At 35.2% G+C, this 24,475-nt stretch overlaps 1 protein-coding gene across 1 annotated transcript; it reads right to left on the bottom strand.

The window, feature by feature from the left end:
• Positions 1-685: 685 nt before the first annotated feature.
• LOC137385625 (eukaryotic peptide chain release factor GTP-binding subunit ERF3A-like) lies at positions 686-23,978 on the bottom strand. Its single transcript, XM_068072125.1, has 13 exons — positions 23,882-23,978; positions 22,991-23,257; positions 22,734-22,787; positions 21,215-21,422; positions 18,223-18,334; positions 13,702-13,848; positions 13,310-13,464; positions 10,894-11,046; positions 7,075-7,249; positions 6,548-6,721; positions 6,304-6,393; positions 3,097-3,265; positions 686-837 (listed from the first exon to the last, which is right to left on the bottom strand). The coding sequence occupies exons 2-13, from the start codon at positions 23,241-23,243 to the stop codon at positions 791-793; spliced, it is 1,737 nt and encodes a 578-aa protein (XP_067928226.1). The 5' UTR covers positions 23,244-23,257; positions 23,882-23,978; the 3' UTR covers positions 686-790.
• Between the last annotated feature and the right edge of the window lie 497 nt (positions 23,979-24,475).

Here is a 24,475-nt window from a genome sequence, read left to right as displayed (position 1 = left end):
ATCGGCATAACTGAGGGAATGAAAATAATCGCAGCACTATTGTTACGGATGCTAATGCTTGGGCTCTCCTATGGTGCCGCTTCATCTGAAGACAATGGTAAGGATAACCATAACATAACCAAAACTAGACACCACAAAACCAGCCAAATGCACAGCAATTTTATTTTAAGCATTGCATAGCTGATTACACTAATATTGCAGTGGACCAAACTACTACAAAACATCAGCAAAAAAACTTGTGGCATATTGGAAAGGGTATATGGCGGAGAAGGGGTTTGCTAGTCCATAAAACCAGCTTGTCTATGCAAATGGATGGAGTTGCTCGTGATGAACATATTTCTAGCCTGCCACTGACAGGGGAAACCATCCAATCATTAACCAATGGCAAGCCAAAAGTAATAAGAACTAGTAAAGCGATTCTCATGTTCCAGATGTCGGCATTGTTTGTGTCAGGGATTCTTGTAACCTTCATGTTCACAGCAGTTTTCTATATAGTAAAAGCATCTTTGAAAAAGCCTATGGTTGTGTTTCGACACCCGTTCATTTCTAGACACCCAACAAGATTCCTAGTAGCAGATGCCAAAATTGGGTTGGCAGCAACGTGAATTTTAGCTTCTGGAAGATGTAAAGGTATAATGAATGAGCAGCGATTTCAATTTTTCTCAGATAATGGGGTCAACATGAGTTATGAAATAAATATTTTATTTTTGCCAACCAGATTTAAAAGATACTATATTTAATAGCCGCGCTAAAAGAACACCTGTATTTGTGATCAACAATGTAAAAAATCTTAAGAGTCGATAACTTTGAGCACCTTGCCCATGGCCACTGTTTTACCTACAACAGAATACAAGCAGTAGTAATATAACCTATAATGATGATGCCAGTATGAAAGTACAGTGCACCCTCAGGATATGGTGTGACCCTAATATACGAGTTTTTTCACCCCACCGTGCAAATCTTATTTCACCATATGAATTCAACAAAATATTCGCCCGAGTTCAATATTGGCAGTCGCTGCGCTTACTATGTATGTCAAAACAACAAGACTAAATAAAAAAAATTCTGTTCACCAAAAATATTTGCACAATGCCTGAAAGAGACATGATGACTGATTTCTCTCAATACAGCTCTCAATTTTCGTGGGTAAAACGGTAATATTTTCCATTTAAAACCAGCAGCAAAACTAAAGTTGTGATCCCTTCACACAGAAGGTCAGTGGTCAGACAACTTCTCTTCACCTGCTAACAAAAACACTTCGTTATGAAAGCAGCATCGTTTAGGTTTTCTTGTCAAATTAGGTTAAAAAATGTTTTAAACAGGTCTGCTAAAGTTATAGTGTAAGCAAAGACAGAAACTGATAAGTGATAGAATTATCGTGACAAAAATTTGAAATTCAGTAAAATAGTTAAAAATACATAGTAAAACTTAGTTTTAAGCGTAAATGTATAGTAAGCTAAACTTATTTGAGGTGAATTTGATGTTTATGTTATGCGTACGTCTGTCTTGAAGGTAAGAACTTCCTACGGTACGTGCTGCACATGGTACATCATAATGTTACATTTTATTGCAGATCATAACCACTAAATATAATAAAGTTACTGTAGATAACTATAGTTACTAAGGTTAACATACTATTTTGTTACTAATTTTTAATATTTACAGCACTTGTATAAAATTGTGACGATGTTTATCAGGGGATGCTTGCATTATATAATTACTATGGTTTCTATACCCCTACAAACAATTTTTACCATACGGTGCCAACCCTGAAACGGATCAAAATCATATCCTGAGGGCGCATTGTATATCCAACTATTAGCTAAGCAGATAAAAATATAATATTTTATAATGTAATGTTGGTGTACATTACACATACACGAAAAGCATGGTAAAACTTGTCTGCATATTTCTACTTAGTAATGTTAGACCAGGTTGCAAGAAGTATACAGACACTTTGTCAAAAGGTGATTATTGAAATGAACAATTGATCTGACTCCTGGGGACTTTTAAAAACACAGAGACCTTTAACGTGAGTCAGGTAGGCACAGATCAATTATAGCAATAATCACAGGCTCAGTGTATCACAAGCTGAAGATAGTTGGGGTGTTATAAGAAAGTTCTTTGCTACATTGACTAATTTGTATTTTAATAAACCAGACCCCTTTCTGCTTATTCAGATGTCACAGACACCGTGACAAGTAAATATAAGTAGTATATGATAGTCTTACAATCAAACTCCTATGATATTTGAGCTGATTTCTGTACCAGCATATAATTCAAGCGATTTGCTGCGTATCTAGCATGTTTTCTTTTATTATTGGTCAAGAGTGATAGATGTTGTCCAGAACAGCGTTGTTGCATTAGAGTAATAAAAACCACTAACACATCTTATTTTGAAATAACAGTTGATTTTATAAATTTGTTAAGTTGTCTATTTCTTCACGAATTTTTTTTACTGTTTAAACAGTTGTTTTTGCTAAACAAATGGGTATCACAGAAATAAATGTTAACATACGGCAATCGTAATTAATTTTTGAGGATTTGTGTTAAATTTTTTACGTATATTTTCTAGTAATAACTTAAAAACATTGGCTATTTATTATTCCGTTACCAAGTGCATCAATCAAGTATGAGGTACTTTCTCTAGTGGCTGTCTCTGAACATCTGGCAAAATAACACGACTCTGCTGTGCATGAAATCTATTCTTAAGTTTAGAATTAATTTATTGCTACAAAACTAAAGAACTCATGTATCAAATCTTGAACATTATTGGAATTACTTGTGAATGGCCCATATTTGCTACAGCGCAATCTTATCGTACTTTACCGTGCTATTTTTGTTGCGGTATTATGTCATATCAACTTAACTCTTCCAAGAAATCATAAAAAATGAGTTAGCTATTGTCAAAGGAGAACAGAGATCATACCATGTTTTTTTTTGCAAAACCTTGAACACAAATTTCAGAAAATTTTGCTGGCGATGAAAAGAAACCACAATTAATGGGTGTTAAAGTTGTCTTTGATCACAAAGTTTATTTGAAAATCGTGGGCATTATTTTTACAAAATTGGGTATATAGATAATCTTAAACTCACCTTCGTCCCTAAGGGTGAACCGACCCATTTGTGGAAAGTCTTTGAAAGTTTCCAGACAGATGAGTCCACCCAAAATTTCTAATCTCACAATAGCGATCTGATCCTGTTTTATAAACCTCGGCTTCGGAGTTTTCTCTCCAGTTTTCTTATTCACCAAGGCGATTAAACTCTACAACATGTACGTGGAAAAATGTCCTTTCATAGCAACTCCTTAGCTTCTCAGATCAACTAATAAAATAGCAGTTATATAAGAGTGCCCAACAGCTACAAAAACATTTAAGAGGTTGTTAGCAGCATCATTGTGAATGTATATAGAAGCTATGTTTGCTGTCTCATGTCTGAATGCTATAGAGATTACCCTTTATAAACCCTAAATATATTTGTTGCAATGCAGTTTCTGCGGCATCTTCGCACAGAGGTGTTGCAACAATTTGCAAGTCCAATATACGTAGTGGTGTGTTTACAATGTAAGACAAACGGCTCGCAACGGACATACAATAAAACTTTAGAAGCAACGAAAAACCGATCCGCTTCCCTTGGTCTGCTTCTGCAAATCTAAGTGTTGCAATATGATGGAAATGAAAAAATGTTCAGAGTCATGTTAATAATGTTCAAGTTGGCAAAATCAAACAAAATATAATTTGGATTAGTAATAAAACTTACAAGCTCTTCATATGATAAGAGGCTTACATTCTCAAACATTGCACACCCAAGGAACTTCATTTAATAAAGAAAAAATATCTTGGAAAAGTTTCTACAACAATCAAGGTGATAAAATGACACCAATTGCATTGCATCTCAATTAGCTCAGTTGCCAGTGTAAGAGGTAATCATAACAATTCTGCTAGTCACTGATCAGGACTGCGGCCCATGTGCATCAAGCAAGCAAGCACACAAAATGACTCACAAGTATTCCTCAAAGAATTGTATTTTGAAATACCCTAGGACACTTATATTTCGCTAGTATTTATTTTCGTGAGTAGCACACAGAGTAAAATTTCGCTGCAACTTAATTTTGCGGCTCTGATGAGTGCGAAAATATAGTGATGTGAAAATAAATGCAGTGGAAAAAACAGATTACATTCCTCAGGTCCAGTTCGCTAATAAGAAAAAAATTCAATTTGGGACTAGTTCGTATTTGTAAACCACAGGTTGAAATGTGTGGGTGAGATCGACAATTCAATTTGATCACTTGCTGCCATTTGTTTCTTAGACTATCAATGACGTCTAGGTTCCTACCGCCGTGACTTTCACACTCGAATCCCAAAAAGAAGAAAATAGATAGGTAACAACCAACTTCACAACCAAAACTGTACAACCCTTACGCTGCCATAAACGCATTTATGCGTTTTGGCAGTGACCCCTAGAAAAGACATTTATGCGTTTTCTAGGGGCCACTGCCATAAACGCATTTTTGGACTTTCTCAGCAATTGCGTGGTAACCTGATTTTATTATTTGTTGACCACATAACCCACGGTCTTTAAGAGTTTTATGAAATTGACTGTGTTGTCCGAAGATTTCTCTATAAAATCAGCCTAAAACAACGAAGCAATTTTAAACTTTTGTTTGAGAATTTCTAATCTTAAAACGAACATTTTTCTGTGAGTTCATTAACTACCCCGCGCGAGTCATAAAACAGGTAATTAGTTGTTGATGACATAATAGTCAATTTAGATTTTCGTGATTATACAGATAATTAAAGTAGAACTTGAAAAAATACTGTATACATATCATGAAGCAATATCGGCAATTTCAGTAAAATGGCTGGCACTAGGCCGGTAGCGAATTTGTACATGGTTGGCAGTGAAAGAGATAATGTGGTTGGACCGGATGAGGGTTGATATTGTTTTGGTTGGTAATAAAATTCATCACTACAATAATTATTCTTCAATTTTATGACTTCACCTACCAGACTTTCATCCTCATCAGTTACAAATTCGGTGAACTCAACTGATATAATCTTAATTTGCTTTGCCATGCTGCTCAGTCGGTGTATTAGCTATAAAGGTATAAACACGCTAGGCGATTTTATCGCGAGCGTCATGAGGAAGGCGGAGATATCGCTGGCGTGTGCATAAACACACTTGAGCGATTCACTAGCAAGCGATATAATTGGCACGCCCACAAATTGCCAATAAAATTTCGTATCATTAATTTCTTCGGAGTTGTTAATAATTCTAGGTTAGTCAATATGGCGCCGTCTAGGCGACAACGTAAACAACTTACGCATTTGTTATTAAACCTATCTCACTTTCATGGATTGTAACTGCCTACACTACAAGAAGACATAAGAAAAAACGATTATGGTATTTTTAACTGTAATATTTTTTACTATTTTTATACATATTTTATTTTGTAGTGGTTTTTTAAAAATATTTACCGTTCTCAAGATGGTCAACCTGCGCAACGATTGACTCCAAATGTTGGTTTTCAAATCGGATTTTTGTAATTTTTTTGTTATGGTGTACAGGACTGGGAGTGCTGTTATTAAATTTATGAACAATCCAGTGTTTGTTCTGAAGATGTTTCAATTGTAACAAAATAGCGAAATGTCGCTGCTGTACGTTGGTGAACAGCGATAAGAAATAATCACCCGCCATAAAATTGCATTCTGGTAAAAGCCAACCAATCGAAATGCATCTCGCTAGCGATAAAGTTGTGTAGAGAAAGTCTAACGATATCGCTCTGCATGAGCACGCTGAGTGAATTCCAGCACAGATTAGCGCCACGCAGCGCGATATCGCTCTAAATATCGCCTAGTGTGTTTATACCTTAAGCGTTTACCAGAAATTTCCCATTTATCCCAACCACAGACGAAAATTGCCTGCATTTCTAATATGACGATTTTATTGTGGATATCAATGAACAAAACTATTTAACTTCGCGTTTTCGCTCGTTCGTTATGATAGTTTAGTTTCGCTCATTAAATTTTCGCGAGAGGATGACACCGCGAAAAACGCGAAAGTTAGATGCCGCGAATACATAAGTGTCCTAGGGTAAAGTAAAACTGACAGCTCGGTGGTAACTTTTTCAAAATGTATAGAAAATATACACTCGACTTTTGAACATAGAATTAAATGGCTACTAGTATTTCCCTGGTTCGTATGAAGAGTCCGACAGGAGATAACGAGTCATTTTCACTGCAATAAATTTATTGCATTTTACTGCAATAGATTTATTGCATTTTGAATGCAATGATCACTTACCTTGATTATGACTTCCTCAGAGCAGGTATGAATATGAAGCACCGCGCTATACCCAGCACATATTATTGATTTATGCTCTAAGATCTGCACCTGTGAATCGGCAAAAAACATGCAGTAAAATCACATGAAGAGGTAAGAGAAACTATACAGATAAGAGGCGGACTGCATGGAAGAATCCATTGTAATGGAAGAAATGAAATGTAAATGAAGAAGATGGGCTAAAAACGTACGGACTAGTTCATACCTGAGCATCAAAGACATGAGATGTCCTGACTAGACTATCGGGCGAACACAGGACAAAGCCTGCCTGTATATCCTCCTCTTCAGCATTCTTCAATTTTAGTTTTACATTTTCTCCTGTGTTAGCCACCTCCGTCTCGATTTCGTCTGACCATATGGTCATGATCTCTACGTCTCTCTAAACATCAACGGGAGACCATTACATTGACAGCGTGCCATTACGTTAAAAGCATACCATTACACCTAAAGCATGTCATTACGTTCACCAAGTCACTAGAGTCCTGTAGAATCTAAGGAGTTGTCTCACCATTCAACCATACTTCCATAAGGAGTTCAGTATCATTTAACCATGGCTGACATCTGAAGAAAGTTGTTGGCTTACAGCGTAATCATCAAAAGATGTAAACAACTATGTATGACACAGCTTTTAGAAAATTTGGCAAGTTGACAGATAATTTAATGTCAAGGAAAGTACAGAAGAATGGTCTTGCAAGGTCAATGCATGGTCAACCCATCAAAACTAATACACACCTTATTAGGCATAAAGACTAACTTCTGGCCAATATAAACCTGACCAGACTCGACCTTGCCCAGAGCAATTGTACCCATATCCTTGTACCTGTCTACGACAGGAATCCGCACAGGTCCTTCAGACTGCCTAGTGAAGGCTGGAAGTGCTTCAATGTAATCAAGGAATGTGGGGCCTCTGCAAAAGAAAAACACAGAAATATACCTGATTTAGTGACCTTAGTATGTACTTTAATAGACGATGTTAATCATATTAAAACTGTTGTTTGATAAAGCAAACATCCATATAGGAATACACTAGGCTTCAGTTAAATTATTCAACAAAAAAAGAACTTGCTAAATGATTAACATCATTACATATAGGAGTAAAACGAACGCAATATAAACAACTATATAAAGTAATGATTATTTAAATCTTTCAATTGTCAGTGAGATTACATTGAAGACCAATGAACAGAGGCCTAGCTAGATGTAGATGATACAAGAGAGGTAAAGGTGATGATAGAGACATGCCACTGGTAAACTTAGTATAATTTATACTATTTATTTACAATTCTAAAAATAGCATTGCAATTCCTCTTTTTCACCCAAGTCTTTTTAAATTAAAATGATCTTTAAAAACTAACACAGTGTGAAGAACTATAACAAATTCAAGCAACGTAGAATCAAAAGCATTTGAAGATGGGCTGTACTGAAACTTGTTGTTTCGAGAAACTTGGTATGTCATGCGTCAGAATTATGTCATAGGTATTTGGTCACACTTATGCCATGCATCAAAATATTATATATGTCATATTTAAATGTAGCCACCCTGGCATTGTATGTCTACACAGTGGACCTGTCATATTTAAATGTAGCCACCCTAGCATTGTATGTCTGCACAGTGGACTTGTCATATATGAATGTAGCCACCCTAGCATTGTATGTCTACACAGTGGACTTGCCATATATGAATGTAGCCGCCCTAGCATTGTATGTCTACACAGTGGACTTGTCATATATGAATGTAGCCACCCTAGCATTGTATGTCTACACAGTGGACTTGTCATATATGAATGTAGTTACCCTAGCATTGTATGTCTACACAGTGGACTTGTCATATATGAATGTAGCCACCCTAGCATTGTATGTCTGCACAGTGGACATGTCATATATGAATGTAGCCACCCTGGCATTGCATGTCTACACAGTGGACTTGTCATATATGAATGTAGCCACCCTAGCATTGTATCTCTACACAGTGGACTTGTCATATATGAATGTAGCCACCCTAGCATTGTATCTCTACACAGTGGACTTGTCATATATGGATGTAGCCACCCTAGCATTGTATGTCTACACAGTGGACTTGTCATATATGAATGTAGCCACCCTGGCATTGTATGTCTACACAGTGGACTTGTCATATATGAATGTAGCCACCCTAGCATTGTATGTCTGCACAGTGGACTTGTCATATATGAATGTAGTTACCCTAGCAATGTATGTCTACACAGTGGACTTGTCATATATGAATGTAGTTACCCTAGCATTGTATGTCTGCACAGTGGACTTGTCATATATGAATGTAGCCACCCTAGCATTGTATGTCTGCACAGTGGACTTGTCATATATGAATGTAGCCACCCTAGCATTGTATGTCTACACAGTAGACTTACAAAAAACTCTACAGACCAAATTTCCAAGTTACGAAACATCTTTTTTGCAAAAAATTTGCTTTGACTTATGAAAGATGTTTCTAAATACGAAAGACTGAAAGGTCTTCAGTACTTTGGCCTGTTTGTTAGAAAAGCAAAACAAAAATATAAAAAATGGAAAAGTAAAAAAGAAAAGAAATTTAATTTCTACTGTAAATCCTGTTCATGCTTTGAATTAAGTGTGTGAGTTTATTTTTGTACGTCATACTTTCCCTCAAGTGTCAATCTTTGGCCACCTCCCACTGTTGTATAATATGGAGTTATCCCATATCACAGACAGAACAAGACAACTTTAGTTTCTAGAAATTTAAGTTGTGGGTTGTCTGTATGATGATATACAGTTTTCAGTTCAGGCTGATGTAAATAAATCTTTTTACCGAGGTTCTGAAAACATTTATTTTGAGCAAAACAAAACCCACAACAACAATATGACGCCCGCCTCCTCTAACCACCGTCCTCCTACTCCTCGCGGTCTTCGCTTAGCATTGGCTGGACGGCAAAAAGGTAAACAAACCATTCATAGTTTTTATTTGTTATTTATCAATTCTCTTCATGTGTACATATTATGCAATAATACAATTCTAACATGTATTTGTTACAAGTTTTAACAATTACATGTATTTATAATTTATACAAATATTATGTCCAAGTTTTGTGGGTGTTTGGAGCGGATCAGGGGATTTATATGGTGAAATGTGTTTTTTCTACATGCGAAATCATTTAATTAGAAAATTGCTTCCGGAAAGAATTGATCTTGGAGGTTTTACTGTATATTCAGACAAAAAGAAGTGTTCATAGATTGCCTTCCTCATTGGATTAATGTCAAAATTAATTTTAGACTTGGGCTGTATACATGGTTTTAAGCAGTTACAAATGGCATAATTTGCAAAAATTGCTCAAATAATATTTCAATAAGACTAATAATAATAAAACTAATACGAGATAAAAAGATTCAATTAATATTAAACATACTTTAATAGCCATATAAGGTCACTCATATTGATAGACAGCGGCACATAGTAGACATGAAATCCTTGGCAATGTGTGTCTGAAGAAGTAAAAGGCATTACAATGCACCCAATAGTAGTGACATGATTTGTTCTTGTGAGGAATATTAAGTAATCTTAGACAATGTCCTTCAAAAGACAGTAAATAGAAAATGATGTGATGTTACCCAGTTATTGAGCATTTTTAGACGGCCAACTGCAAAACTACACTGACAAGACTTCGTATTTGTTATTGACCTGCATTAATTTTTGTGTGTTAATGTGCCCAAGGATCATAAATGTTTCACAACTCTTGAGGCACATGAAGCTTGGCCATTTTCACACTTCCTTCAGAGGTTAACTGACAGCTCAAATTTTTATTGCATTAACAGCAGCAGATAACATTACAGATTGGGATTTTAATGATGTTTTCATGTAATTTCGACCAAATACTAGTTTTATCAGCACTTTCAAGTCATGTTAATTGACAGAAAACTGTCGACTATAAACAGCTGCGACGCTAATATAATTATTAGAATCACTCTAAATTATCTAAAAATTGCGCATTCAAAATCCTTATGAATGAAAGCATAGCATTTGTTAACAGGTTTTAAAAAGATGAGTGCCAAGTTTCAAGCACACTCAACAAAATGTACACACAAGCCAGTGGGTGTAATTCTATAGCTACCGCTAGAAAGTTAATGCGAGATGAATAAAAATGACGCAGACTTGCGGAATCTGCTTCAACCATGCAGTATAATATCTGCTGCTAAGTAGGAAATCAAAACATGCAGCGCGATGACAAGATGAAAAAAATGCAGCAAGATGGTGACCAACACAAGCACTTTTGTCTCGTGTTCATTGGATAAGCGTCAGCTTTGACATCATCATACATCATATGGCAAGATTTTGCCATAAAATAACATACGTATATCACAGTTTGGAGCTTACATTGTGAGTGTTTCCGTTTCTAAAACTAATTTTTGTTCTTTTAACATCAAATCATTGCTTTACAAGAAACAGTAATATAGTGATATTAATATAAATAGATGTTATCTTAAATCGCTGCCGGTTAACTTTTAAAGGAAATATTAGAACAGTGAGCAGCCACACCCGGAGTCTAGAGGATGAGCACTTACTTGTACCAAGGGCAGACTTTGCTGGCATCTGGGGGAGGGTCCTTGATGAAAGCCCCAGTGAGACCCGAGCATGGAAGAAACATGACATCCTGTTTCATATTGTAGCCCAGTTTCTTGAGATATGGCATCAGTTTCTCTCGACACTCTTTGTACCTGTAGCCCGTATGTTAAACACCTGTACCAGTAGCCCATGTGGTAAACAACTAAGGCTCTCTTTGTACCTGTAGCCCGTGTGTAAACACTAAGGCTGATAGCTGAAGACATATTACAACTAGCTAGATTTTGTTTTCTAATATGACTAAGGCCTTAAAATCTATTAACTTAAGCCATTGTGGTAGTCTTATTAGGGAGTAAATATTTTAGTTCTGTTGGAGTCGGGCATGATGCTACTACAGTGGAAGCTCGATACAAAACGATTCTAAACTCAAAAGATTCTGAGCATGAACACGAAATTTGAGAATATTTTGCCTTAGAATTCTTACATATATTTGGAATTTGAACAGCCTTTGCCGATTCAGCAGCATCAGTTTGAGTCAGCGTGTGAATGAGAACAGACTTAGACTTCGTGCCTAAACTTTATTTCACGTTTTGTTGCGATCGATTTTTATTCCTCATGGGTATCAAGGTCAGCGACGATGAAAAGCACAAAAAAGCAGAGCACGAGGACCACGATCGAGTTGAGAAAAGTACATCATAAAGGTTTGAAAACTGCATCTGTCTCTTATCTTTCTCTTATAATTTACTGCTAGTAGTTATGTTGTTTTAGATACTGTACTAATTCATTCTTCTAAAAATATATATTATATCATGTCTTGGAGCGCATTATTGATATCCTTTTTTCTATAGAGGAAATTGATTCGATATTCAACCAAAAATCTAGCGCAAAGAATGTTCGAAAACAGAAGTATCACTGTTTGTACTTATTGTTATGCTTGTGTTTTGCTCATCTTCAACTTAAAAATACAACTACAGTAGATGCTACTTGACATGTTGCTTGTTTCACTGAATATTTATCAGATACATGAGTGCGAATAAACCATAACTAATTATCAAATACATGAGTGCGAATAAACCATAAAACTAAAACAATCTCATCTCTTGAAACATGAGTTTACAAACATTGGCTGTTTCCATTCAAACTTGTTCCGGGTCCAGTTGGGCTATTTTTACATGAAACAATCTGCTAACACTATTATACTATCAATCATTCATTTAGGTAGAATCACCCGATTAAAGTTGATTTGAGACACAGATTTTATTGTAACTGGCTAAAATGTATATGTATATTTAGCCACACCTCTATAAAACACTTACTGTGGTTCCAAGTCAGTTGATGACTTGTAAGAAGAACTGCTCATTATTGTTAGAGCAGCTGACCAATGAACTAACGATGTTTAAATCCTACATATAGACCAGACTGATCATGTAAAAGCTGGCAGTTGAGATTTTCAATTATCTGTCAATATAATCTGCATCAGACTGCTAACTTTGTACATGCGCAACATGTACGTTGCGTAATAGTTAAACAGCTGATGTAGTATTGCGCAATCCATGGTTGAGTCATACTATTTCTTTATTAACACAGTTCACTTACTTAGCTATTACGCAATATTCCATTTTTAGCAACTGACTAATAATGCTGTTTTTTCTGGAAATTACCGGAATGTTTTAGTATGTAAGGACGGAAATACTGCTGGCTGCAGTCATTCGTTATTCATTAGCAATAAAGACAACATCTAGTGAAAAGTTTGAATCTTCTCTCAATAGACCCGCACAAGGGGTCGTATATAAGAACTCAGGGTGTCACCACATCTACTGCGTGACATTATCCTATCGAATAAAACTAAACAATTGTAAAGGCAGATAAAGAACACCAAGAGAACACCTTTACTTGTATCGCCTTTGATCGTTAATAATAATATCACTCTTTCAATTACCTACTTTGTAGACTAGTAAAAAGTACTATTCTGGTGATGTGTGGGTGGGGTTTGTCATTCAAGGTCAAATACCTAACTAGTTCCACTAAACACTAGCTGCGTAAATGTACCACCGATGTACATAGCACTAGCAAAAGATCTTTACTGCAGAAATAAGATGGTGTTTGGAGAATTTAGAAATTTACAATTTTTTGATATGCCATCAAATGACTGGTTGAGATCGTAGCAGTTTAGCAAGCTATGGAAAAGTTTGCGAGTGGATTTTAATCTGTTACAAGAAAACTGATGCTTCAAATGACCTGAAATTTGGAGATTCAACATGAAAGATCGCTTAACAACCTGATGTTAACAAAACTTTTCACCTGAACATTGCAAAACATAAAATAAAACAACAATATAGCAAGGTCAGTCTAGCGTGAAGAAACTCTATAAGGATGAACAAGAGTAGATTTGAGTATGTGTACCAAGTTCCTACTCACCGGCTTTCATCCCATTTAACTGTTGGATCATCCATCTTGTTGATGAGCACGACAAGACGTTTGACACCAGCTGTTTTAACTAACATAGCGTGTTCCCTTGTTTGACCTTTTCGTTCAAAACCTGTTTCAAATTCTCCTTTACGAGCTGATATCACCTGTCAGTAAAAAATTCAGTTCAAAAGATAAGGCTTAGGGTGACAGTCAAAGCCCATACCTTTAATCATAATGTTTTTCAGCAATTGGCCATTTCTGTATCTTCTGGTATTTATAAACTTACCTTGATGCAAGCGGTGTCAATCAGTTCTAACAATGAATAGCTCACCACGTGAAAAGTAGCTACTAAGAAGACTGGCACCGGACACATAGCTATGAGAAAGTCCTTATACACTTACAAGAACCGCAATGTCTGCCTGAGCCGCCCCTCCAATCATATTTGGGACAAAACTGTTGTGTCCTGGAGCATCTAGAATTGTGAAGTGTCGTTTTTCTGTTTCAAAATAAGCTCGCCCAACCTCAACAGTCTTTCCCTTGTCCCTTTCCTATACAATAAAACAAGCAGATAGACGTATTATGAATCCATATGTCTACAAGACGGTTAACATCGAGATTTGCCCAATTTTTACTGGCAGGATATCTTTTGAATGAATGTTGTTTGATAATGCTCTAAAGAGGGCAAATTTTTTGAACAAGTAAACACAGGCACAGTTGTCAAACACAGTGCTGACAACAATAAAAATGAGGTTTGAAAGGTGTTGAGAAGTTTTAAAAGTATTGAAACTTTTCTAAGTCCAAAAACAAAAATCATCATTCTCGACTCATTGACTTACAATTGAGCACAAGCCTTTAGTAATTGTATTATTGAAATAATATTGTTTCATTATAATCAATTATTGTATTATAATGAAACGGCTACAGATCATCACCAAAGTATCACTCATTGTAGAAAACTGTCAAGATATTTCTCTACTCTGTTATACAAATATTAATATTATATCTGTAAAGATTCTATCACTAAATTTTAGAAATGTGGCAGGCCAAGTAAACAATAGTACTCGCAACAAAAACAATTAGCTACTAGGTGGTAGCATTAACACCAGACACATAACTACGACACATAACTACGACACATCACTACGACACATAGCTATCACACATAGCTACATAGAATAAAATTTTAAAGCTGAGAAAGTTCTATGGAGCTAAAACATCTCAAAAGGAAGAAATTAATGCCAATAGCTTTCCCCACAGCATCATCTTCTAGATAGCCATCTGATTATTGAAATGCTATGTATTCCAGTTGTGAGAAGTGTTTTATTAATTTGGTTTCAGTTGGAACAGTAGTATTAAAGCAGGTACTAGACGAGTGAACAACTACAATAAACCCTAGCGACTGGAAATTATGTCCTTGTCTATTCATTTCAAAGGAATTTTAGAATAGCCTTAGTGTCAAAGCTTGTCACAATGAGTGAAATAAGGCTTTTTATAAAAAACTTGTGAGAATAACAAATTTCAGATATCTCTCAAATTATTAAGATTAAAACCTTAACAAAATGCATTAATTTAGTTGTCATTTGGTAAGTCATTTTTTATATAGAACAAGGTGTAATTCTTAACCCTTTGCATGCCATTTTCAAATTTCTGTACAAACACTTTTGTGAAGCGAGTGCAGATTTCGCATTTCTGCAAATCTGCAAAGGATCAGAATCGATGAAACTTATCGACCGATAAATGAGCATCTAATGTTTATGAAATATCTACTAAACTTATATACTCACAGTAGAAATATATTTGGATTGCCTATGATGCAGTTTTAGACAGTTAAGAGTACAGTAATACTTCAACTTACGAGTGCTCCAACGTACGAGAAACTTGAGATACGAGCCAGCTTTTAAGCAAGTTTTAGCACTAACATACGAGCCATGTTTGAGATACGAGCACATGAGTCAGTTGCCAAGTATGCCGGAGGTGTTTAATGAGAACAGCATCACTCTGTATTTTTCAACTGCTCAGGTTATACTTTAGTACCATGTCTTTTTTGGTGCGATTTTCAGTGCAGAATTATGTGAATTAAAAGTACTCTGCGTTGACCGAAAGTTTGCCAGTAAAATGAAAGATAATGCAAAGAAAAAGCGAATGATAATAGTTGATATTAAACGGAAAATTATTGAAAAATATGCAAAATGTGTATGCGTGATTGAGCTAGCTCAGCAGTATGACAGAATTACATCCACAAATATCAAACCGAAGGATTATATTCAGGGCATTTAGTTCGCAAAAGGACTGGCCATAGTTTCTAAACGGCGCAGCGATCTTCACGACCGCTGATGGATAGACTGCTAAGGCATTGGATAAACAATTGGCCGGTGACAGCATAACTGAAACGATGCTATATGAAAAGGCCGGTGCTATCTAGCAAAACTATAAAAATAGACATTCGGACAAGTTGGCTAGTGGTCGTGCATTAACCTTTTGTGACGACACCTGCGTTCATCCTAATCGCAACATGTTGAAAGGGCGACAAAGGCAAACGTCTTTAGAAAACGGCCGGCTAGTCGTGAAAGCGAAACAAAGGAAAAATTAGCTAACCAGCGAGAAACTTCAAACTACGAAAGCCGAAGAAATTTTAATTACGTTAAGTTAAAAATGAAAGTTTGCTTTTAGGTTTGCTTCTACGTTTGTCTTTTAGGACATTGATAAAATCCAAATTTATCAAAGTCAACTGTTGTAATGAGAGATAACTTATATCTCCCTCTCTGGCAAATGCTAGCATTAGCTGCTATTGTATGTATTTAATTTTACATTTTAATTAATCACATTTCCTTGCATTATTTTTTAATTGTTGCTTTTTGAAAGCATTTGGTAAATTAGGACAATAACCAACATGTTCTTTCTGTTACAATATCTTGTTTAGAGTGTTTTATTTGCATTTTTTAAAGTATGGAAACTAATCAATATATATTTAATGGTTATATAGATAAATAAATTGCACCAACATGCGAGTAAATTGACATACGAGCTTAGTCTCGGAACGCATTAAGCTCGTAAGTCGAAGTATGACTGTATTTAATAAGTAGTGGTAAAAAAGGATAACGGCGAAATGACACCCATTTAATCGTGATGGTGCAAACGCTTTTTAAAAACGCATCAACACTTGCAAAGCTTAGTGCCAGCCTCTTTAACCCGAGTTCCAACACAGTATAAACCTTTATACACCCATGAAATAAATGTTAAAAGGAACCGCTACATTGCTTGGTAATTGCTTTTTTCCCCAATAGAAAAAATGATGCTTGGGAAAAGTCAATCGTCCGAAACCATTCGGTTTGATAAAAAAGACTTGCATTTTGTATGGTGTCTTATGTCTAACGTTGTAACAATGTCTTTCAGTTTAAATTCAAAACCTTCTTTTGTGGGAGCACTCATTGTCTTTAATTTTAGGAAGTTTTGCTATCGATAATCATATTTTGAAGGATACAAATTTATTTGTTAGTCAATCTTACGATTTTTAAGAGTTCCATTTCCGTGTCATACTATATTCATATTACATTATATAACTATGAATTAATTTATTCTACCTTGTCTAAACTGCCTTCGCGTTGTTTTAACACTTCTAGCAGCAAAATATAACGGCTAGCATTTATGAAATATGAACTAGAGCCTAACGCGTTGTACTTTTATTTAAAAAACAAGCGTTTTTGTATTCGGCATCATCTCGTTTGCTGTAAGGTCACTCCAAAGGGCTACTATTGGTCATATTGTGTTGTTTAAAGGGTTCTAATGATATATGTATTGTTAATTTGGGCTAGGTAGATCAAGCAATAACAGAGCACAAGCCAAAACAGAATGGTGCTTTCGAGTGAAAATAATGCAGCCCTATAGCACTTGACGCAACGAATAATTTGGCAGTCGAAGGGCTAAATTTTCATGAGACTCAATTTTTTCAATTTTATGCGCCGTATCTGATAAATATTAGTGAAAGTTAAAAAAAGTTATTGCATCCGTCAGGCCTACAATACATTTATTGCATTCATTCCAAGCATGCAATTAGAGACATGTTAGTGATGTTTCTTCCGCATTCGACTGCTATCTGTCATTACAGAAAGGCTACATGTGACCACGGACACGAATACTCACAAGAGCAGCCACAAGTTAAACATGTGCGAGCGCCGAGTCGCAACAACAATAGTAGTTTCTCCTAACGCTGATGACAGCAATTTGAACCACATAATATTTGCTGACAACAGCATCATTTATTATGGCCCTTAATATCTTATGTAACCCAGCTTTTTCATTTTGTACAAAACTTCTGCCAAGTTACAAACATTCTTAAACATCCTTGTATCTATTAAAATATCCTTACATATATCAAAAGTTAACAGCTTGACCTAAATGCGATCACAACAATCAGTCAAAAGAACATAGAAATGTGCATAACTTTGGGTTGTCTTTTCAGTTTTCTTATATACATGTATATCTTACGTTAAGATCGAATGTTTAGGAAATCTTCAATCATTGGTTCACACAAGTTTGGGCCATCAAATGAATGGTGTATTACTTTATCAAATAGAAAAAAACAAGACCAAGTTTCAGTAACAACTATGTTTCTATAGAAGATACGTAATGCAAAAATTATATCTTCGTAGAGAGTGAATCTCAGCAGGTTCTACTGGGAGTATTGCTAACTTTCTTAACAATGACTTTGGCCTTCATGAGCAAGTTACACCAAACATAATTTTTTATGAATTGTGAATAACTTTACAATAAATCAGCGGCATTATTCAATATAGTTGACCTATATATAGTTGACCTATCGTGTTTATGCATCACGAATATCATGCGCAGCTAGTGGAATGGACGGTCTGCCTATCTAGACTTTCCAAGTCAGTATAGCAAAGCCTGACACCTCTAGGCCTTACCTCACTATTCGTGTCTAATGCCCAGGAGAGGTACCAGGTCTCTCTATTTTTTTCTTTTGCTTCTTTTTCATATTTTTCTAATGTCCTTTTATCTACCATTCCTGTCAGCTGGCTAAAATGAGAAGTAGAAGATAAATACGAAGACAAATCATTCTTCAATCAACTTGACTTTGACTGGGCAATACTGAGTACAGCAGTGATACAGCATCAAATGATACATATTTTCAAACCCAATCACTAAAAAAAATAAATAAAAACTACACAAAAGTTCCAAGATAAACATGAAGTACAAAAATTGCGTTAGCAAGATGAAAAATATTCTAACACATTAACACAACATTTAAACTTAAAAAAATTGACAGCAAACAGTATGCTACAAACCAGAATCAGATTATGAAGCTTTCTAGAACTAATAAGAACTAATCAGGTTTTCCATGGCAATGATAATAAAAAGTAAGCAGCCCAATATTTATTGTAGGGGTTCACTAAATTGTCACTATAAAAACTATCTTTTCTGAACCACATGCTAGCAAAGCTTCAGCTTTGCTAGCATGTGGTTCAGGTGTTATCAATGGTGTTATCAAAACAGATAATGCTTGTTGCTTAAAATATTTCCAGACTGTCTTATCAAGACAGGACAAGACCATATTCTTTGTTTGGCAGATGGAAGCAAATTACCACCAATGATAATTTTTAAATGTAAATCATTCCAAAGAAGTTTTCCCTAAAGGTGTCATTGTGGTTACGCAGAAAAAAAGATAGTTGAAACCAGCTGTATTTAGTGAATTAATGATGTTGGGGCCCGTCGACCAGAGGTAAAAAAACGACTATTACTTCTAGCGTGGGATACGTTTAAATCTCATTTATTGGATACAGTGAAAAAGTTTTTATAGAAACATTACAGATTTAGCTGTTATAGACGGAGAATTAGCTAGTGTTGTGCCACACTTTCATGTCTGCCTTAACATGTGAAGCCCAACCTTATATATACAAGAAAGTCCTCTGATCCCAGGCAGTATTAACAGCTTTCAATCAACTGTGAAAGTACTTAGGATAACACAACTCCTTTTAAACTGATTATCATATTAAAGCTTCAAGCTTGTAGAACTCAACCCAGAAAAGCAGAAATAAAATATATTTAATAGTTTTTCACACTCTTTTAAAGATGTGATGTTTTAGAGGGAACTGAAGAAACATAATGGCTGGTGTAAACCAAACCTGATAAAGTGTGTATATTTTTATAAATAAAACACAAATAGTATAGTGTAAAGCTCTTGTTGCTGAGGATAAGCTTTTTAGTTTGATTTTTTAGTTAGCTCATCTAGTTTTAATCTTCATTACAATGAATTTCAATCGGTACGTAATTAGAAACTAATATTCTGACGGCAGCCATTTATCATTTCTTGGTCGGTTAGAAGTGCCCTCCGTATGTTAGCAATATCTTCAGAACTAATATTCTCATCAACTTGAAATTTGTGAAATATGCTAAAGGATATACTGCACAAAGCGGTCAAAGTTTTATAACTATACGTAAACCCCAAGTACGGAAGGGCAAAAAAACTAGTCTTCTGTCGGCAGCCATTCATTTCATGTTTGGATAAAAGTGTCGTCAGTATTTTTGCTAAATCTCAAGAACCAATGGTCCTATCAACTTTAAACTATAAAATTATACTAAAATCTTATACTACACAGAGCCACCAAAATTTTGCAATCTTCCATAAACCGGAAGTACGTAATAAAGCAAAACTATAAATTCGAGTTGACTCAGGCGTAGGATTAGATGGAAAACATATTTACAAGTATCTTGAGCCCAGGCTGCAAAGATTTAAGAATAGATAGCATTTGAAAATGTTAGAATAACCAAAACCAACTTATATGCTGTCTGACAATGCCCAAGCGACCCCGTTGTCCACTGTTTGTAAATGGGGTCTGAAATCTTAGGAGCAGAGTGCTACTGAGACAATTATACATTGAATCAAGAAGTACAGCATCTCAAACAAATTGGATGAACAGAAGATGAGAAGATGACAATATTTTTTTATGGGAGTTTCAGCCAGCATTAGCTGATGAAGACGTTCCTTACATGATTTAATCGGACCAACTGATTGGAATAATCTATTTGGTAGCAATTATTATAGCGATTTCGATGAATTTTAAATACAAACAACTATACTCGGGTTATTTTGATGTAATTATTAAGGTTATTCTTGTGCAATCATCGATCGGTGCTTGTGTAATGGTATGCGGTATATAGGTATACATGGACAACTGTGTTGAATGCATGTGTACGCAATAATAAAATGTAGTGACTAAATTCCGGAAGACTAAATTCCTTGACACTATCATAGCTCTGGGAATTGAGCACTCCTGGAACAATATGGAGCAGAATTTTGGATTAAAATATGGATTTAATGGGAGGAACTTGCAGTAGTTTCCAACATACCAGCTAAAAATCTCTATTCAATTGATTATCGAAGTCTCTAAACATGGTTCAGTTTATTTAAATATTGGGATGTCAATATCTTTACCAGCGGTGCCATCAATAAAAATTAAATGACGCATTTAAAGAAAAATTATTTTTTGATTACTGAGCAACATTTTGACAATATTTACCGCTAAACTCAACATGAAAAACTTCAACAAATTACTAGCTACTAGCAGAGACAGTATCTAGAAACACATTCCACTAGAAACCTTACCATTTATTCCTAAATAACATCGAATTCGAAAGAGAAAATATCGGTCGCAAGTCATCATTAAACAGTTTGTAGAGGATAAATCGAAGCTCACGGATATACTTAGGCTTCGATGAATGCTCACTGTGGATTCCCATTCAACAATAAATATTATAAATCGAGAATTTGAAAAAATCAAAATTCTGGAAGCGAAACAAAAATCATGCAACCTTAAGATTTTTAGACGATAAATATCGAGCTGCAAGGTCCGTGTACATACGGTTCATGCAGCAGTCACCAAATACAAATGAACTTACAGCACCCTGCCTCCGATGGTGGACTTTCCAGCATCCACGTGTCCTATAAAAACAATGTTCACGTGTTCCTTCTTATTTTCAGTGCACAGATCCTTTGGCTTCGCCTTCACTTTTGCTACTTGAACCGCCCCTTCAGATAACTCTGGTTCTTCTACAGTTCCTTCCCCACGACCATCCGGCGGATCACTCTTATCGGTTTTGCTAGTATCTAAAATAATATATTAAAGTATAGCTATAATTTTAAACAACATGATTAATATAAATTAGTATTTTCATACGAGAACGTATTGAGAGAAATCTTAAGATTAAAGATGAAGTAGCAACGTTAAAATCTAAAGTGAGAATATCATTTATACTAAAATCAAGAATATAAAAAGGACACGACTCTAACTCATGGGAGTAAACTCTGCGAGTGAGTTGCTTGTTCTGAAAAGACAGCGCCAGAAAATTCTACTCAAACCTAATGATGCAGAAAATGCTGAAGAGTCTATACAGATTGTATTACACACTCATATGGTTTATCCGTATCTTTTGGTTAAGCCGTGTAATGCAAATACACATATTGCATTTAAATTTATGTACCAGATCGTCGGAAGGTAATGTTGAAAAGATCAGGCACTAAAATCAATCATTTCAATTACTATTACACCCACAATGTCATTTCGTGCCAGCTTCAACAACTGCAAACAAGTTAATATATTAGTTTATCATATTGATAGTCTAATAAACTTAAATAAATTCTATACTAGTTAACCTACATTAAAGAGGTTTTGCATACAATTGAAAAATTTCTATCAAAGCTTAGCTCGAACTATTAATAATTTTTGCTATAAGTTTGTACAAAACATACTAGCATTTCCTAATAAGTTAAACAATACCTCATACAAAAAAACTCATTATGTGCATGATCAGACAACACAGCTCACAACTAAAGCTAGAAATTAAGTCATAGAAAATGTTGGGATTAGTGAAATATATATTCATTATAATAATCAGTAGGCATATGGTGAAAACCAACATGAATTCATGGTGAAAGTTGAAAATATTTTAAATTGTCAAACGGAATACTAGGTCACAGACAAGATATTTCAATCACTTTATAACGCCATATAGAGAGGGGGGTTGGTGAAAAACAATGAAGCCAGAGAATGACAATAATAATAATAATTGTTTTATGCGTAAATACTGATGAGCAGTACACAAATACTGATGAGCAGTACACAAATACTGATGAGCAGTACACAATTAATGAAGAAAATAACAAAAATGCATACACAATATTAAACACATTCAAATTAATGTTGTCTACAGACGGGCTGATATTACTTGAGGATGTATAAAATCATTTAAAATTTCAACTTATTTAACAGGTCAATGACCTTAAGTTTGCTCATGTTGCAGAACTTTTTAGCGTTAACATCCCAATTTCCCACATTAACATTGTAGGAATAGTATACCAGGTGATCAGCTTTCTTGGACTGTGTTTACGCCTACTTTTGTAAGAAGGAAGCTAAAATACCTTGTTGGGCTACTGGCTCTGTTTTGGTTGAGGTATCTTCAGTGGCAAGACATGCTATAAGCAGATGATTAGAAGATAACAAAACATTCCAGCAAGTCAATTTACATTTATCAATTATTTATTTACAATCCATACCTTTATTTGCTTTAGATTAAGACCAAGGCCTATAGACAACTAACTACTAAACGGTGGCAGAATAAATTGACTCCACAAATATCAAACGTACTTAATATAAAGCAAATAATTAACAGACTTACTATTTTCAGCAGGGTTTATATCAGATGTGGATTGTGAAGTTGGATCGTTGGTCTGGCTATGAGCAGGAGTTGAGCTATTACCAGGCATATATGTGGCAGCAGTTGGCACAAATGTAGTAGCATGTACATTTTTACCAGGGACGAAAGCGACAGCATCAGGATTGAATGATAGCGTTGAGAGGGGCTTCTGGATAGGCAGATCTTGCGCTGCTGCATTATCATCCCAACTGTCGGGAACATCGTTGTCGGACATTGCGATTAGGCACTCTATAATACAAATCTTAGATGGTTTTAAAATATATTACAGAGCTTTTAATGCCACGCGTGGTTTCCCTATGCGACATTAAGAAACAAACTTTTCTCGCTTGGAACTTTTCTCGCAATATTTGAAGAAAAAACAATTTAAACAACAAAGAAATTTACAAATTTGAAATACATTCGCCGTACTTGGAGAAAATGTATTACATTTGTTATTTATAGGTATTCGATGACCACTAAATATCATGTGCAATCGCAGCATAATTTTAGTTTACGAAAAGCTAAGCACACGCAATGGCTACCAGGAAGGTTTCAGTATATAAATAGCAGTTCTTTGATAACTTTTGAACAATGAGGGTTAAATGTTACGTCCGACTGGCTCAGCACGTTAGCCTTTAATATAGCGTTCAATACAAATCAGCATAACGTGTCAATTAATATACAGGTTGTAATATTGATAGGAATTAACATATATTTAAATTTTTTGATTTTCGTAATAAATATAACGATATACGAAGCCTATTTGTATGTAATAGCGTGAGTCATAAACCACAATTAAATTTGTACTCATTTGTTCCATAATTTATATACTGATAATATATCACAAGATTTGGCTAACCATAAAACGCTTACATTTAATTATTGGCTGCTGTTATTACAGGATACCAATTCACATGGCATCACACAAATGCTGAAGAAAAAAATTCGTGTTGGTCCGCGTGTCCGACCAATTACAAATGCGTTGCGTGCGCAGTTTCCGGAAGGTTTTCGAGCAAACATCTAACACGTATCGACAACTCGTACTTTTTCGAGGTCTTTTCTCGCATACGCTTATGCATTGCAAAAAAATATTACTGCCATCTAATAATAGGCCTAAGCATTACAACAGAAGACCAGAAGACATCAAAAACTAAAACATATAATTAGAAACATGTCAACTAGTATTTTGATCATTCAAAATAGTTACATTGAATGAAGTTTCAACTTGAAATTTGTTTAGTAAAACCAATGATATAAACCCCCCATTTTATGGGGGTTATATCATAGGTAAAACAGATATTTAAAAACCAAATATTTCAATCATAGGACAACTAAATGTTGGTCATTGCACCAAACTGTTTGGTAGCATTTTTTAAATCTGGGATGATTTTTACAAAACTACAATTTTATTTATTGCAACACTTGTTCCAGGGAAGGGACTCTTGGTGATTTTAAACTTTGCCACAG

Source organism: Watersipora subatra, chromosome 1, assembly GCF_963576615.1.
Source record: "Watersipora subatra chromosome 1, tzWatSuba1.1, whole genome shotgun sequence".
In the NCBI taxonomy this organism is placed as follows: Eukaryota; Metazoa; Bryozoa; class Gymnolaemata; order Cheilostomatida; family Watersiporidae; genus Watersipora; species Watersipora subatra.
Note: the sequence above shows the minus strand (reverse complement) of the source record. Positions and strands in the feature narration are given on the sequence as shown.

What these genes read in the sequence shown, in the direction of transcription:
- LOC137385625 (XM_068072125.1), bottom strand. Translation starts at nt 23,243, where the DNA reads ATGTCCGACAACGATGTTCCCGACAGTTGGGATGATAATGCAGCAGCG. An exon ending in CATTAGACACGAATAGTGAG is followed by an intron (nt 13,849 to 18,222) that starts GTAAGGCCTAGA and finishes TTTATTGTATAG; the next exon opens with GAAAGGGACAAGGGAAAGAC. An exon ending in GTTCACCCTTAGGGACGAAG is followed by an intron (nt 838 to 3,096) that starts GTGAGTTTAAGA and finishes ATTCTGTTGTAG; the next exon opens with GTAAAACAGTGGCCATGGGC.